Here is a 15477-nt window from a genome sequence, read left to right on the forward strand (position 1 = left end):
ATTGGCATCATCTCTGTCAAGCCTCATTTACAGGTGGGGAAACTGAGGCCCACAAAGGCAGGGAGGGGACAGAGTTACTGACTCACAGCTCCAACTCTGCCTGCGAGGCTGCTCCGTTTTACTGACTATTCCCATGGAGACAACTTGGCCCAAATCCCTCCATTCCAGGGAGGGGAGGTGATAGGGTCAGTCATGTCCCATGGGAGACCCCTGCCTCTCTGGATGGGGGGCGTGGCACACGGGGTGGGGGTTGGTTTTGCCACTCCCATGTAATCTTGAGCAATGCCAACCCACTCTGAGCCTTAGCAAGCAGGCTGGGTTTATTTCTAACCACACTTTACCACCACGCTCTGGAATTCTGCTTTTCTAATCGGAGATGCTCAGCTTCTAGGGTTTGGTCCTGTTTCATCATCTCTTTGTTTATTCTTGGGTCCCCCACACCACCGAAATCTCTAGAAATGTCCCCTCTTTTCTTTACAAATTGACGACTAACAGAGGCTTGCTTTCCCAAATGAGCTTGGGTGAGATTTCCACATGGGCAAAGGAACTCAAATATCTATTGTGTTGCCTATTTTTGAGTTTTTCTGACCCCGGCCTCTACAACCCATGGAGTTGGTGTCACCAGTTTCATTCTATAGATGGAGAAACTGGGCCCCAGGGCTGGGCACTGACAAGCCTCACAGCTGGTTGTTGGGGCAAAGCTGGGACCAAAACGGAAATCTCTGGAGTCCAAGCAGCAAAAGAAACTCACATAGTGTGAAATTAGAGAATATTTCTGGGACAACAGAGACTGGCCCTGGGCACCAAATTAAGCCTTTTTTTTTTTTTTTAAACAAATTTCTCTTATTTAATCCTCCCAACAAACTTATGATTTGGGTACAATTATTAACCCATTTTCCAAATAAGGCAGCCAAATGCAGAGAAGTTGGGTGACTTGTCCAAGGTCACAGCGCTAGGATAAAAGTCCCCTGCTCCTGTCACTGTCCTACCATGTGGTACTACCCCAAGGCAGGTGCTTTACATAGAGGAGTTTACATTTGGCTTTTACAACCACTATACAAGGGAAGTATTATTTCCTCCTGTTTTCAGAGGTGGAAACCTATGCTTAGGGAAGTTAGGAGTGCACACACATGAAAAGTCTCAAGGCTGGGCATTTTACCTGACCCACCTGTACCCCTTGCTGCATCCTTGCAAGCTGGGCTTGCCGGCCCATTTTACAGCTGAGGAAGCTGAAGGTCTGAGAGGTGAGGGAAACTTACCAGAGGCCTGTAGAGACTGAACCAGGCTGGGAACCTGGAGCGTTGGCTACACAACCCAAGCCCAAGGGCCTTGCATGACACCATGGTGGCTGCAGAGTGAGCTACCAGAGACTACGTGCCCTGGGCCTCCCCCAGTCCCTGCCTCACCATAAGTCTTGGACTGGAGCTTGCCCTGCTCTGGATCTCAGTCTCCTCAACTGCACAGACAGCAGGTGGACAGATGTGCCTTGCTGCTGTCCAACTGGGTGGTTCTGGAGTCACAGCAGCTGCCAGATTTTCCCTGAGCAGCTCCACGCCTCCTGCTTGGGCCACAGCGCAGGGCCTCAAGGAGCCCTGGGGATCGGAGCAAGTGAACCCCTGCCTGGGCTGAGTTCTCCTTCTTTCCTGCAGGTTGGCCTCCTGGAGGTGCTGGTTGGGAAGATCTTTGACCTGGCGTTTCTGCCTGCCATGAACGGTGAGAGCTTAGGAACGTGTGTGACTTGGGGACCTGGCGGCTGCTGGTTTGTTGGGCATATCTGACACACAACCATTCTGCCTCAACAGTATTTCTGAGACCTTCATTTTAAGCTTATTTATTTAGCCCTCTGAATGCAAATGTTGTCTGGGTCCATCAACTTCCTTGTTTGCTGCTTCTGCTGTGTTCTTCTCCTTCTTCTTTTCCTCCTTCTCCCCCTCTTCTTCTCCTCCTCCCCCTTCTTCCTTCTCCGGCCGATTGTTTTGTTTTTCTGGTTATCTATGTAAACTTCTGATTACATATGAAAATGATATGTGTGTAAGTTATAGAAAGCCCAGAACAGCTTAGAAAGTAACATCTCACCTCCCAGAGGCAATTAATCTCAACATCTGGTTATACTTTCTTCTAAACTCCTTTTTTCTCCATTAAAGAAAAAATATAATCTAAGGTATTTCCTGATGTTTTTTAGTGTTTATTTTTAGTTGTGGTGAAACACATATAACATGAAATTTACCTTCTTACCTGTTTTTAGGTACAAGCTTAATATTGCTAGGTATATTCACATTGTTGGGTCCCTGATTGATTCTTAATCATGTATTTAATTTTACTTATACAGGGACTATATGAATACATTATTGTTGTAAAAAATGTTCATTCAGTACAGGTAAAGCTAAAGTTGCTCTGACAAAGCCTTCTAACCCAGCATCTGACCTATAGGCAGCCACGTTATCAGTGAGAGGGTATTCTTTGCCCAGCTTCACAAAAGGATGGGACTGAGCATGATTCCTCCTCTCTGTGGTACCTCAGGGATGTTATCAGGAAGCTTCCTGAACTCGGGGGCTACTGGAGGCTAGGAGAGCTGAACCCCATTGTACCTGGAAACCTTACCCCCACCACTTCCGCCAATGCACCCCCACCCTCCCTTTCCCCACTTTCACTTTCTAGAGAAGAGGATGGAGAGGGCCTGGTATCAGCTCTACCAGCCGGGGTGCATTTGGGGAGCTCTCTGTGTCAAACAGAAGTTTATCCTGGAAGCTGTCACCAGAGGAGGCTGAATTGGAATCACAGGAAAGCCCTGGTCACCAAGGCCATGCATGTTCCCTGGCGGGAGAGGATGATGTCAGGAGCCAGGCTGAGCTGGGCTGACCTTTGAGGCAAGAGGTAGAGACTCTCCACCCAGCTTGGTCACCAAGAGGTGGTATGAATCTGGCAGCAAGTCCCTCATTCTCACTCCAACGAAGTTTACCATTCTCAAAAGTGAGATATTGGATCAGGGTCATGATTCAAAAGTGGGTTCCATGAAAAATTAGTCCTAAGGTACTCTTAAGAAGAGGGTTCCATGGCCAAGCCAGTTTGGGAAATTCTGAATATTTTGCTCTGGGTTAGATTCGCAATGTCCTTCATTATCTGAAAAGTCCTGTTGGAGGCAGAAAATCTGTTTATTTATTTATATTTATTTATTTATTTATTTATTTAAGCAAATCTGTTTAACTTCACTTGAGTCAGTTACCCTCACCTACCCTTTCATCCTTCCTTTCCACCCTGCCTCCTTCCCTTCTTCCTTCCTTCCTTCCTTCCTTCCTTCCTTCCTTCCTTCCTTCCTTCTTTCCTTCTTTCCCAGAACATGAAACAAAATGAATCTGTGTAAGTTCTGACAATCTAAAAGCAAATGATACACCCATGGCGGTCACTTGTTGGGCTCCATGTACAGATGCTTCCATTCACCTGTCCTCTCCTCTGTGCCCAGTGCAGGGCTGGGTGATGCTGGGGACATAGTCCTTGCCTGCAAAAAAACTCACAATCTGGGTAGAAGCGACAGATAGGGAAACAGAGAACTAATTTCTGTAAAGATAGGGGGCAGTTCAAGGGAATGGCAGGAGCCCAGGGTTGCTTGGTCTGGGGTGGGGGAAACCTCACAGAAGAGGTGACATCCAGAGTCTCCTGGAAAGTTCAGAAACTGGGCAGGCAGGCAAGGGTGAGGGAGTGTGCTCGGAGCAGAAGCACCTGCTAGGACAAAGGCCTAGAGATGGAAAAGAAATGGCTGGTCTCCTTGAAAATACCCGTGGCCTCCTGTAATGCCTCTTGGCCATGCTGACTATGCCTGACCCTTTGGCTGTTGTTTCATTTCACAGCTGTGCTGGGCTCTGGTGTCCCTCTCCCCAAAATCCTCAACATTGACTTCAGCAATGCAGACATCGACGTCTTGGAGGTAGGGGAGAAGCATTCTGTTCTGCTCTTGGCTCCATGCCCAGGAGTTGGGAGGAGGAGGAGAAGGGAGTGGAAGGGTGGGGCATCAGGGGCCTCTTCCTTCAAAGGGGGGCGCTAAGGGAACAAGAAACAAGGCTGAAGAACCCTTAAGAACCCTTTCCCCATCCACCATACCTTTCATCCTTATGACAGACGTCATTGCTCCCATATTGCAGATGGGACTATTGAGGCTCAGAGCAGTAAGGGGCTTGGCCACAGTGTAAGTGCCATGTAGTTCATTGGAAAAACTTTTATTGAGTGCCAGACGATGTGCAAAGAGGTGGGAATACAGCAGAGAATAAAATGTACAGTCCTGGCCCCTGCAGATCTCTCCCAGACAGTGGGACGATGGGCCTTTGGATAAATATTCCTAAAGTAATATAATCTTGGTAGGTGCCTTGACATTCAAATGCAGAAGGTCTTTTTGCCACTATGAAAGCCACATGTGCTCATTACCTGAAATTCGGAAAATACAGGAAAGATTAAACAAACACATTTATCCTCCTGGATACATATTTGCAACCTAAAAATGACCACTTAGCTCTTTTTCATTCCAATCTTTCTGGAGGTTTATTTTTAAATATGACTTTGCTCAGTAGGGCATTAGTGTTAAAGAATGTGGCCTGGGTTCCAATTCTGATTCTGCTGAGCGACCCTGAACAAGCCACTTAACGTCTCAGTTTTTATCTCTGTAAAGGGGTTAATCATAGCACCTCCCCACAGGGCTGCTTTTAGAATAAAGTGAGATTCTACTGTAAAGTGCCTTATACAGCCCCAGGCACATAAAAAACATCCTAGAAGTGTCCGTCATTATCAGTGTCTTCGTTATGATAAGGAATCCTGTTGTGAACATCCTGGTTCACAAACCTGTTTCTGGATTCAGGATTCAATATGTTCCTTAGAACATACTCCTAGAAATGGAAAGAATGGGCCTTTGCTCCAGAATGACAATTTCCTTTCAAAAGGTGGCCGCATCCATACTGCGTCCAGTGGTATGCAGAGAGCCCAGCTCCTCACACAACTGCCAGGCTTGGGTCTCAGCCCAGGGGTGTCACCCTACTGCCTCAGGGGGGCAGTGAGGGGAGGTGGGCAGTGACCTTGGAGGGGCAGTGTGGGCAGGGGTCAGATGTAGGACAGTGCTCGTGGGTGGTCCCATCTCTTGAGCTCTTGTAGGACCTCAGCAATGCTCTGAGCCTCAGTCTCATCTGAAAATGGGGAAAAATAATGTCCACTCATCAAGTTTGAAATTAAATGAGATACAGCATTTTAATGCTGTTATTCATTTTTAAAACGGGGCAGGGAAATATAGATGGGATTGGGACAAGTTTATCATGACCACAACAACACTACCACAACCACCACCACCACCATCATCATCATCCCATTTCCCAAGCATGTACTTTGCCCCATGCACTGTTTTACATACATTTGGGCCTCAGCATGGCCTGGTCACTGCTTGCCCACACATCATAGATGAAGGACCCGAGTATCAGAAAAGGTAGGCCATTTGCCCAAGGTCACTCAGCTGGTGAGAAGTCGGTTTTGTACTGGAATAATAGACGCAGTTCCAACCAGTGGTCCTCGACTGGGGCTGTATTGCAAGCCCCCTCCCAATGTAAGGGCCTTTTTTAAATCAGTGGGAATGATTTTATTTCTTTATATTCCAGCAAGGGATGTAAGTAGATTATATAGATTATGAATTTCATTTCAGAATATTAAAGGAGACAACACAAATACCTGTGATAAAATGTAAACGAGGGTGCTGGATCTGAAAGGTGCAGAACCACTGAGATCCAGCTTTGGGGCACCGGGGTGGCTCAGTCTGTAGAGCATGTGAGTTGTGGTCATGAGTTCGAGCCCCATACTGGCTGCAGAGATTACTTAAATAAATAAGCTTAAAAAAAAAAAGACCCAGCCCAGTCTTGATCTTGTACAGCCTCCATAAGTGATAACTACTTTTTTCTCCTTCTTCTTTTTAAATATTTATTTATTTATTTATTTATTTATTTATTTATTTGAGAGAAAGAGAGTGTGTGCACGTGCACATGGTGGGAGGAGCAGGGGCAGAGGGAGAGAGAACCTCAAGCAGACTCCCTGCTGAGCACAGAGTAGGGCTCATCTCCTGACCTAGAGATCATGACCTGAGCTGAAACCAAGAGTCAGGCGCTCAACCAACTGAGCTACTTAGATGCCTTCCCCTTCTTTTCTTTCTTCTTCCTCCCCCTCTTCCTCCTCCTCTTCTCCTTCTCATCATTATTATATGGATCTAACGTTTTATTTTAACTTTATCTTTTTAAAGATTTTCATTTATTTATTTGTTTTTGTGTGAGAGAGAGACCATGAGCAGAGGGTGAGATAGAGAGAGAGAGAGAGAGGCAGACTCCCTGCTGAGCAGGGAGCCCAATGTGGGGTTCAATCCTAGGACCCTAGGATCATGACCTGAGCTGAAGGCAGATGCTTAACTGACTGAGACACCGAAGCACCCCTTAACTTTTCATTTAAAAACAATTTTAGACTTATAGGAGAGTTGCAAAAATAGTACAGAGAGTACTAGAATACTCTTCACTCAGTTTCTTGTGTGGCACTAGCATCTTATATAACCAGAGTATAATGATCAAAATCAGGAAGTTCACATTGATATAAAACTATTAACTAATCTACAGACCTTTCTCAATGGTTTTCCCACTACTGTACTTTGTCTGGTTCAGGATCCATGATCCTGCTTTGCACTTGGCTGTCGATCCAAATATGCAACAGTGTCCTCTGATGTGTGAGAGTTCCTAAATTTTCCTTGTATTTTATGACCTTGACATTTCTGATGAGTCTGGCCCATTGTGTGGGATGTCCTACAACTTGGATTTGACCAATGTTTTCTCGTGATTAGATTGAGGTTATTTATTTTTGGCAAGAACGCCACTGAAGGGATGCTGTGCCCCTCTCAGCGCACCACATGGGGGGCATGCAATGTCAGTGTCTTATTCCTGGGGATACTGACTTTGATCATGTGGTCAAGGAAGTCCCTGCCAGTTTTCCCACTTAAGTTACTATTTTTCCCATTGTAACTGATAAATATCTCATGAGGAGATAGTTGGAGACAACTACCCAAATATCCTATTTCTCACCACACTTTCTCCCACTCATTTTGCCATTCTTTGATGGTTCTTGTCTGCAACAGTTATTATTGTGGAATCTGCCTAATGGAGACTTTCTATTGCTATCACTCCTTCCACATTTATTAGTTGAAATTTTTCTACAAGTAAGAGCCATCCCTTCTCCTCCATTAGTTTATTTACCCAATGATTTATATCAGTACAGACTTATGGGTATTTATTTCATTCTATGGGTTAACTCCATTATTTACTTTGTTGTAGATGTTTTTAGTTATGAAAATTGATTTTGGAAGAATGTGGACTGAGGCTCAAGACTGGTTCCCTTATTTGGGGGAAGAAGGAGATGAGAGGCAGGGAGGGAAGGGTCTTGCCTTAGGTCTCCTGTACTGGGCAAGCTAATGACATGGCCAGGGTGCTCCTCGGGTCCCTTTAATCCCAATAAATCTTCATTGTTCACGGTTGCTTGCTCCCGGAAATGTGCCTTACCCAATCCACAGACAGCTGACTGCTGAAGTTCTAAGCAGAAGCCATCTCCTCCACTAACTGGGTTCTCTGTTCTGACCTCCAAGGACCTTCTGGTGCTGAGTGCCTGAATGACAGAGGCAGAGATGCTACTGCAGCCCCAGAAGAAACCAGAGCTAGCCCTGGAAAGGCTCTGCCTGACACAGTCTCCAGCTCTGATTCCCTTCCACCCCAAACAACAAATCCCTCCCAAGCTTCCCAACCCTCTTCCCACCTGCCCCCAACCCAAGAAGGTAACCAACCAGTGACTCTTCTGGCAAATAATCTTATGGGCAGCCCCTGCATTGGGAGGGAGGTCCCCTGGTGGATTGAGACCTCTTGGACTCCATGCCAGACTCCACACTGCGCACTTTACACTTTCAATAAAAGATGCCAATTTCCCTGCAGTTGGGGCAAGTCTCCACAGAGGACCCTCCCTCAGGGTCTGGGTGTTTCTTCCCTCCATGGCTGCACTGGGGGCACCTGGCAGTTGTAGCTACGAGCTGATGGAGGATGGTTCAACTCATGACTGAAAAATATCAGACACCTCTGAGGACCCTACAGATGGACAGGAAGAGATTTAATTCAGTTCTCACTGCCTTGGTTCAGGGCTCAGTTTAGCTGATTCCTCTTGCCTCAGTTTTCTCATCACACCTCAGCACATGGGGGGGGGGCAGACTCAGAAGCAACAAGGTCAGAATCCTCAGGCTTCACACTGCCAGAGGCATTGCCTTATAGCCAGCCTAGCTCCTGTGTGCCATGATGACAAGGGTCTTCACTCTTTTCTTGGCTTCCAGCTGCCCCTCTCTATCCTCTCCTTTTCTGTGTTCCCAACATGACTTGCTCAGGTCCAGAAAGGTGGACAGGTGTATCCCAGGTCCCAGGGGAGAGGTTAAAGGGACCCAAAAAAAAGACTCTCTGTCCCATCTTTCTGAGAGCACATGTTCATCAAGGGCTTTCTACCTGCTGAGCCCTGTACTCGGGCTTTGTGACTTGATCTCATTTAACCTCATGAGAGCACCATAAGGTAGGTCCCTATTTTGCAGGTGGGGAAATCGAGACACCAAGAAATGCAGGGACTTGCCCAAGGTCACACAGCTGCAAAGTGGCAGAGCTGGAGTTGGAACCTGATGATTTAGCTCCAGAGCCCATGCTTTAACCACCCACCACACTGCGCCTGTTCATAAGCTACAGGGAGAAGTTCCAGGCTAAATTTGGCCCTAAAGGTGTGCAGTTCTCAGCAGAAAGAAAGCATAGAGTCACACCCCAGCACTACTTCAGTGCATCTACTAAGAAGAGAGGCACATCACTTCCACTTACGTTTCATTAGCTGCAGCAGGTCACATGACTCTGCCTGACCTTCAGGAGGAGGGAAGTGTGATCCTTTCTTATAGTGAGGAAAGGGAGGAAAACCAGATATATTGGTGAGCACAAGTAATGTCTTCCACACTCTCCTGTGTCCTCCTGAGAAGATGAGACTGGAGACATAGCTGGGGCAGGGGAATAGTGAAACTTCTGTTGCATAGAGAGTCTACAGAAATGCAAGGCATCTCATGCCTTCAGCTGCAAACAAAGGAGGCACAGATGCAGCAACAGCCCAGAAAATGAGCAAGGAGGCTCAAAAGCCTGGTTCTTTACAAGCATGCCCTTGGTTTCTAGAAATAAAGCCCAATGATGATGAGAGCTTCAATGAAACCTAGCCCCTGCCCATGTATTGTCCTCTCAGAGCACCTGTTCCTCTAACCCCCACCCAAAGGCTCCTGGAAAACCTGTCTGCCAGACAGTGAGAGGAAGAGCCAGTGTCTTCACATTAAAAACCATCACGCTGCATTCTACAGAGAGGTTCCCCTGCCACAGGACAGCTTTATGCATCACTAAGCTCAACTCTGGCATCAGGAGGTCATTAGAGAACAAGAATCTTGGGGGCCCCTGGGTGGCTCAGTCAGTTAAGTGTCTGCCTTCAGCTCAGGTCATGATCCCAGGGTGCTGGGATTGAGCCCTGCATCAGGCTCCCTGCCCAGTGGAGAGTCTGCTTCTCCCTCCTCCCACACCCACCCCCCCCCCCCCGCTTACGATCATTCTCTCACTCTCTGTCAAATAAATAAATAAAATCTAAAAAAAAAAAAAAAAAGAATAAGAATCTTGGAATTGGGAGGATGAGGCTCAACTTCGACCTCTGTCACTTTGTTGACTTGGTGAGGCCCTCAGCCTTCTGAACTTTAGTTCTCCCGTCTGTAGAGTGGATATTGATAATCATTATCACACTCTAAGTGTGCAGCTATCTAAATGAGATTTTTTTCCCATGAGGTGCTTAGCACTGAGGCAGGCACACAGTAAGTGCTCAATCTGTGCTTGCTGTGGTTAGTGCTGGTTTCTAAAGTGTGGGCACTCCAGAACCCTTGGCTCTGATCAGGGCTCAGTTGAAGACAAGGAAGGGCGCTTGACATGCTGGCAAGAGAGTGTCCAAGGAACCCCTCCCAGAGCAAGGCAGAGGCTGCTCTCCCAAACAGCTCTGGATATGTTTAGAGCCATAGGGCACATTTAGAGCAGTTTCAGCTTCTAGCCCTGAGAGGGCACAGAAACATTGAAGCCCCTTTTAGCATAATTGAAATAGTTTTGCCTCGCAGTCATCTTTTGAAAAAGATTTTATTTATTATGTGTAGAAGAAAGAGAGAGAGAGGGCATGAGTGGGGAGGCAGGGACAAGCAGATTTCCCGCTGAGCAGGGAGCCGGAGGCAGGGCTCATCCCAGGACCCCGAGATCATGACCTAAGCCCAAGGCAGTCTCTTTACCAACTGAGCCATCCAGGCGCCCCCCGTGACTTTTTTTTAAAGACTTTTTTTCTCATTAGGTTTATTCCTAATAGTTTATTATAACTCAATATTATGTTGGGTTTATTCCTGGCTGCATCATTCATTCATTCATTCATTCATTCAATCGCTGCTTCTCTGAGTGCCCATTCTGCCCTCCTGAAGCTTAGATTCTAGTCCTTACATGATAAGGCTTAATAAACAATGATATTTGAACAAGTAAATTAAAGGTTATTTTGAGATTGTCTTGAGGGCCATAGAAGGAGGGAATAAACAGGGACAAATATCAAGGAGGGAAGGGGAGGAAGAAGCAGCATTGGGTGGTCAAGGAAGATCCACCTTTCTGGGGAATAAACACATCATCATCAGAGACCCCTGTGGGCGCCTTCACAGCCCATCACTCCTCCCCTGTCTCCGTTCCCGTGTCCTTGGTAACGCCCAAATCCCAGCTCCTGAAATCGAGGGGAGGGGACTCGGAGAGGAGTGGGGCGGGACTTCCTGTCCAGGCTGCTCCGGGAAAGGCTAGAGCGGAGGAAGTCCCGCCTCGGGGGGCGGTGCCTGGAGAGAACCCGGAACTTGATTCCCCCGCAGGTGGATCCTGCGTCCCTAATTGCCGCCCTGTTAGAACCGCCTCCTGTCAATCCTCACGAATCCATTTGTTTCTATTTCTGCGTGCGCCGTGGGTCCTCCCGTTCTTTCTCCTCTGAACCACTGCTCGAGCCTCCTCACTGGTCTCCTCTCTTCCAGTCTGGCACTACTCTCCGTAGCCAGAGGGTTTCTTAAACTGCACGCGTGCAAACACCGCCCTGCCCTGCTTCGAGCCTTTCCGTGACATCCAGAGCCAAATCCAGGTCCCCCAGCGCCGCCCACAAGGCCCTGCAGGTCTGCCCCACCCCCTTCTCCAGCGCCATCCCCTGCAGGAGGGCCCCGAAGCCCTCCGTAGGTCCCGCACACCTTCCTCAGACGTTAAAGCACACCCGCATGCTCCAAGTTTAACTCCCTCTGCGATTTAATTTTCTAGGTTTTTTTTTTTTTTTTTTTAAGACTTTTGGGGGAAACTTTTGGGTTAGAAAGAACTCGTTTCATTTTCCGTTGGCTACGGTTTCTCAACCTTCAAAGGGCACGCTCGGGCATTCTTTAGAAATAGGAAAATGGAAAGATTTGGAAGAATAGGGAAGGAGGAAGAGACGAGGTCGGATCAGATCAGAATTTGAGCAGCACAGCATGGGGTTGAGAGTCCAAATTAGAATGCATGGTCCAGAATGCTTTGGATTTCTGGGGAAGCGAGAGGAGCCAGGCATGGTGGGTCAGTGCAGCTGACAGGAGAGGATCTTCCCACCCAGCCCGATGGTTCAGGGCTTGACTAATCTGCCCCCTCCTCCTTCAGCTTGTGATGAACTTGATCAAATCACCACCGCATCCTGAGTTGACAATGACAAAACCAAATGAACTGTTGTTTTACTTTTAAAAGAAAGAGTTTTATTTTTTAAGTACTCTCCATACCCAATGTAAGGCTCGAACCCACAACACCAAGATCCAGGGTCACACATCCCATTGACGGAGTCAGCTAAGTGTCTCCAAGCTGTAGTTTTAAATTTAAAAGTGAGAAAAGCCTCTACTGTGCATTTCCACAAGCTTTGGATGATACTGAGGTTTCATTGGTAAACCAAGGATGCCCCTCAGCATTGCATTCCAGCTCTGGGCATGTGAGCGAGGGAGGCGGGGGGGGGGGGGGGTCCTTGAACAGATTCATAGCAGGACCTGCAGTGAGACTTCTCCCATGACTTCATGGATGCTCTACCTCAGTTGTAGTTGACAAATAGCAAATTCTATTTGTCAACCCCACCCCCACGAAGCCCCCCACGAAGAACTCCCTTAGTAGTTTTAACTACTATTCCTGAGTAACAGGCCATCTCAAAACTTGGTGGCATAAAACATAATTTTCGTTTCTTCACAGATTCTGTGGGTCACGACAGCTTATCTCTGCTCCAAGCTGTCTGGGACCTCAAGCTGGGAAGAACAGCTTGGGGGTGACTTCAGAACTGGGGGCTTGAATCTTTTGGAGGCTTCTTCATTCACCTGTCTGGTGGTCGATGGTGGCTGTCAGCCGGAACACCTACACATGTCCTGTCCATGTGCTTGCTGGGTTTACTCCCAAGATGGCAAAACGGAAGCTGTATGGCATTTTATAATCTTGTTCTGGAAGTCACATAGTTTCACTTCTGTGATACTCATTTAGTCAAAGCAGTCACAAAGGCCCTTCCAGGTTCATCAAAATGGCTATTTTGTCACAATGCCATGGAAACCTGTGAGCAATCCTACTGCCTCTGAAATTCACTGTATTCCCCCCTACCTTCACCACCCTGATCTCCGATCCCACACCTACTGTCTCAGTTGTGTAGGTCCCCTACTAGAAGGAGTCCTGTTGTAGTCCAGTCCTTCCACTTTTCAGTTGAGCCAAGTGAGGCTCAGAAATGAGAAGGCATCCCCCAGACTGAAGTAGTGCACACAGCACAGGATGGCGGTGTGTTTAATAAAATTGCCTTTGAGGATGGTAATTCCTAGGAAATACCTAGGAATATATTCTTAGGAAATACCTATGACTGCATCACAGACCACTCCCAAACTTAATGGCTTAAAAAAAAACTCAACAATTTATTATTTGTCATGCTTCTGTGGGTTAACTGGGCTGTTCTTCTGCCACATGTGATGTTAATGGGATGGAGGCCAGGTCCAGTCCTCAAACCCGAGGACTTCCCTTCCACCTGCTTGCTTTGTTTAGCATGCATCCAAAGAGAAGCTTGGTTTCTGCCAGCGTCCTTCTGTAGAGCCTGTTGATCCCAGGCTTTCTAGCCTGGCATTTGTCTGATGCCCTTGCAAGCCTTGCCAGTTTCTGGTTGAACCCAGGTCCCATCTGGGGCTGGAGTGCCAAGATCCTATCACCAATCCCAGTGAGGGGCATTCCCCATGTAAGCAGAGGGTTCTGATCTAGAAGCACTGTGAAGGGGACCATAGCTCTGAAGGCCACTAGGCCACTCCTTGGCTCCCAGGCTGAGCCCATCTGGTCTGTACTGTGCAGCCTGGGCCTTTTTCTGATAATCTGAGAAGGTAAGTCCTTTGAATCAACAAAGGGGAACCATCACCATCATCAATGCCATCACCATAACAACAGCCACTTATTGAGCACTTACTATGTACTGGGTACTGTGCTGAGCTCACAACTACCATCATACAAGTATGAACCCTCATCCTTCTCATTACACAGATGAGACTGTGTAGGCTTTGAGAAGCTAACTTCCCATTGTCCCACAGTGTGTAGGTGGCAGTGCTGGGGTTCTTTCCTAGATCAATAACATTCTGAAGCTCGCACCCTGCTCTCAAATTAAAACCCCAAAATACTGACACATGGATCATAATGAGGTTTACATTGGTGTAGCCATCTAATCTATTATATGAACTGGGAGAGGTTTTTTTTTTAAGATTTTATTTATTTGAAAGAGAGAGCACATGAGCAGGGAGAAGGGCAGAGGGAGAAGCAGACTCCTCACTGAGTACAGAGCCAGACTCGGGGATCAACCCTGGGATCAGTACCTGAGCTGAAGTCAGATGCTTAGCTGACGGAGCCCCCCAGGTGCCTCTCAAACTGAGACAGTTTTGTGAGTAGAAAGGGACACTAGTAATAAGGCATAAGCTGGGCCTGTTCTTTGCAGAAGGGATGTAAAGTCACCTTAGTAAACATGCACCGAGTGGATACCCAGTCCTGAGCCAGGCACAGAGAGGACATTCATTTAACCTACAGCTTGTCACTCCCAAACATGACCAGAGTCCCACATCAGCCAACCACCTCCTGCCACCCCAACATGAGTCTTTGGGGTAGAACGGTGTCAACATTGGTTCTTTGTCAACGATCATGTGTGTAATGGGAAGGATTTTTCTGAGGAGCAGTTATAAGGACTTTTGGTTAATCAAACATGATTGTTTTAGAATCTGTCAAAATTAGAGATTTTGTACATCCCTAGGCAAGCTGATGCTTGGATTCCTTTTTATCACAATCAGATGAATTTATAGGACCCTAGGAGAGAGAAGCCAGCCATGGAGATTTATGGACTTTTATTCCCCATTAAATATGGTGCCAGGAAGACCCAGGGGCTATTTACAAGACTCCTGCCTTTTGCCTAAAGCCAGCATCCTCAGATTTTGAGATACCCAGGCCCCAGAACCAACTCAATTCCCTTAGATTTGGGGAAAGATGAGAGCTGCTATCGGCCATTGTACTTGCTTGGTAACCCTCAGCCAGTGGATGGAGGGGGGAGGTGCTCTGATCCCTTCAGCTGAGTTCCTCAGAACAGAATCTGTGGCCCATGGTGACACCCCATCCTCCTCTGTTAACTCATTTAGGACATTAAGAGGCATAGTGGGATTCCTGGTCTTCATTAGAAACATTAAAATCTGACAAGCAAAACTCCCGGACAGATAAGAATGTTCTGTAGGGAACGTGTGCATGTCCCACGTTCTCGTTCCTTATCTCTGACACAGAGGGGAATTTAACACATGAGTGCAGCATGGCCTGGAGCAAGGTTACCTGGTCTAATCCTGCCATCCACAGCTTGTGGCCACAGGCAGGCACCTTAACCTCTCCACAGCTTTGTAAGGGTTGAATGAGTGGCCATGGAGAGACTGCTCAGAACTGTGCTAAGTGCCACACAAGTTTTGCTCATTTATCATGGGGAAAGAGGTGCCTGGATGATTGCAGGAGTGGCATGAGGACAGTAGACAATCCGCTGGTAGCAGTGGTGGCGGTGATCTTATGAGGGGCAACAAGGAGTTGGCACAGCACACACACACGCACACACAAATGGCTGAAAGGACCAGGGAGAGAGATTGAGAAAGAGACCCCATGTGTGCTTCTCTGTGTGCTGGCTTTGCCTGGAGGTGGTGATCATCTCTGTTGTCCAGTGGTCCGTTTGGTGGGACACCCATGTTGGGTCTCCTGGAAGGGTTGCTCACAAGATGATCATGTCATCTGAAAAGCAACAAACCACATGATGAACCACACTCCCTGGCCCATGGCCTGTGGCTCCCACACTCTCCACTGC

The 15477-nt window shown here is 47.4% G+C and overlaps 1 protein-coding gene and 2 long non-coding RNA genes across 4 annotated transcripts in view; 1 reads left to right on the forward strand and 2 right to left on the reverse strand.

Moving 5' to 3' along the window:
- The window catches only part of BPIFB4 (BPI fold containing family B member 4), a 28387-nt gene extending 18840 nt beyond the window's left edge, over positions 1-9547 (forward strand). For both annotated transcript variants that reach the window (XM_077872739.1, XM_077872740.1), the window contains exons 15-17: positions 1650-1713; positions 3846-3922; positions 7640-9547. In XM_077872739.1, the coding sequence (XP_077728865.1) occupies positions 1650-1713; positions 3846-3922; positions 7640-7663 (165 nt within the window). In that variant the 3' untranslated portion in view covers positions 7664-9547. The remainder of the gene's footprint in view (positions 1-1649; positions 1714-3845; positions 3923-7639) is intronic.
- On the reverse strand, positions 4237-11204 carry LOC144298193 (uncharacterized). Its single transcript, XR_013365156.1, has 4 exons — positions 10721-11204; positions 8892-9134; positions 7557-7659; positions 4237-4416 (listed from the first exon to the last, which is right to left on the reverse strand). It is a non-coding gene; the product is annotated as an uncharacterized LOC144298193 (long non-coding RNA).
- A 223-nt stretch (positions 11205-11427) lies between these two features.
- LOC144298192 (uncharacterized) lies at positions 11428-13480 on the reverse strand. Its single transcript, XR_013365155.1, has 2 exons — positions 12461-13480; positions 11428-11802 (listed from the first exon to the last, which is right to left on the reverse strand). It is a non-coding gene; the product is annotated as an uncharacterized LOC144298192 (long non-coding RNA).
- Between the last annotated feature and the right edge of the window lie 1997 nt (positions 13481-15477).

Source organism: Canis aureus, chromosome 26 (assembly GCF_053574225.1).
Source record: "Canis aureus isolate CA01 chromosome 26, VMU_Caureus_v.1.0, whole genome shotgun sequence".
Classification (NCBI taxonomy): domain Eukaryota; kingdom Metazoa; phylum Chordata; class Mammalia; order Carnivora; family Canidae; genus Canis; species Canis aureus.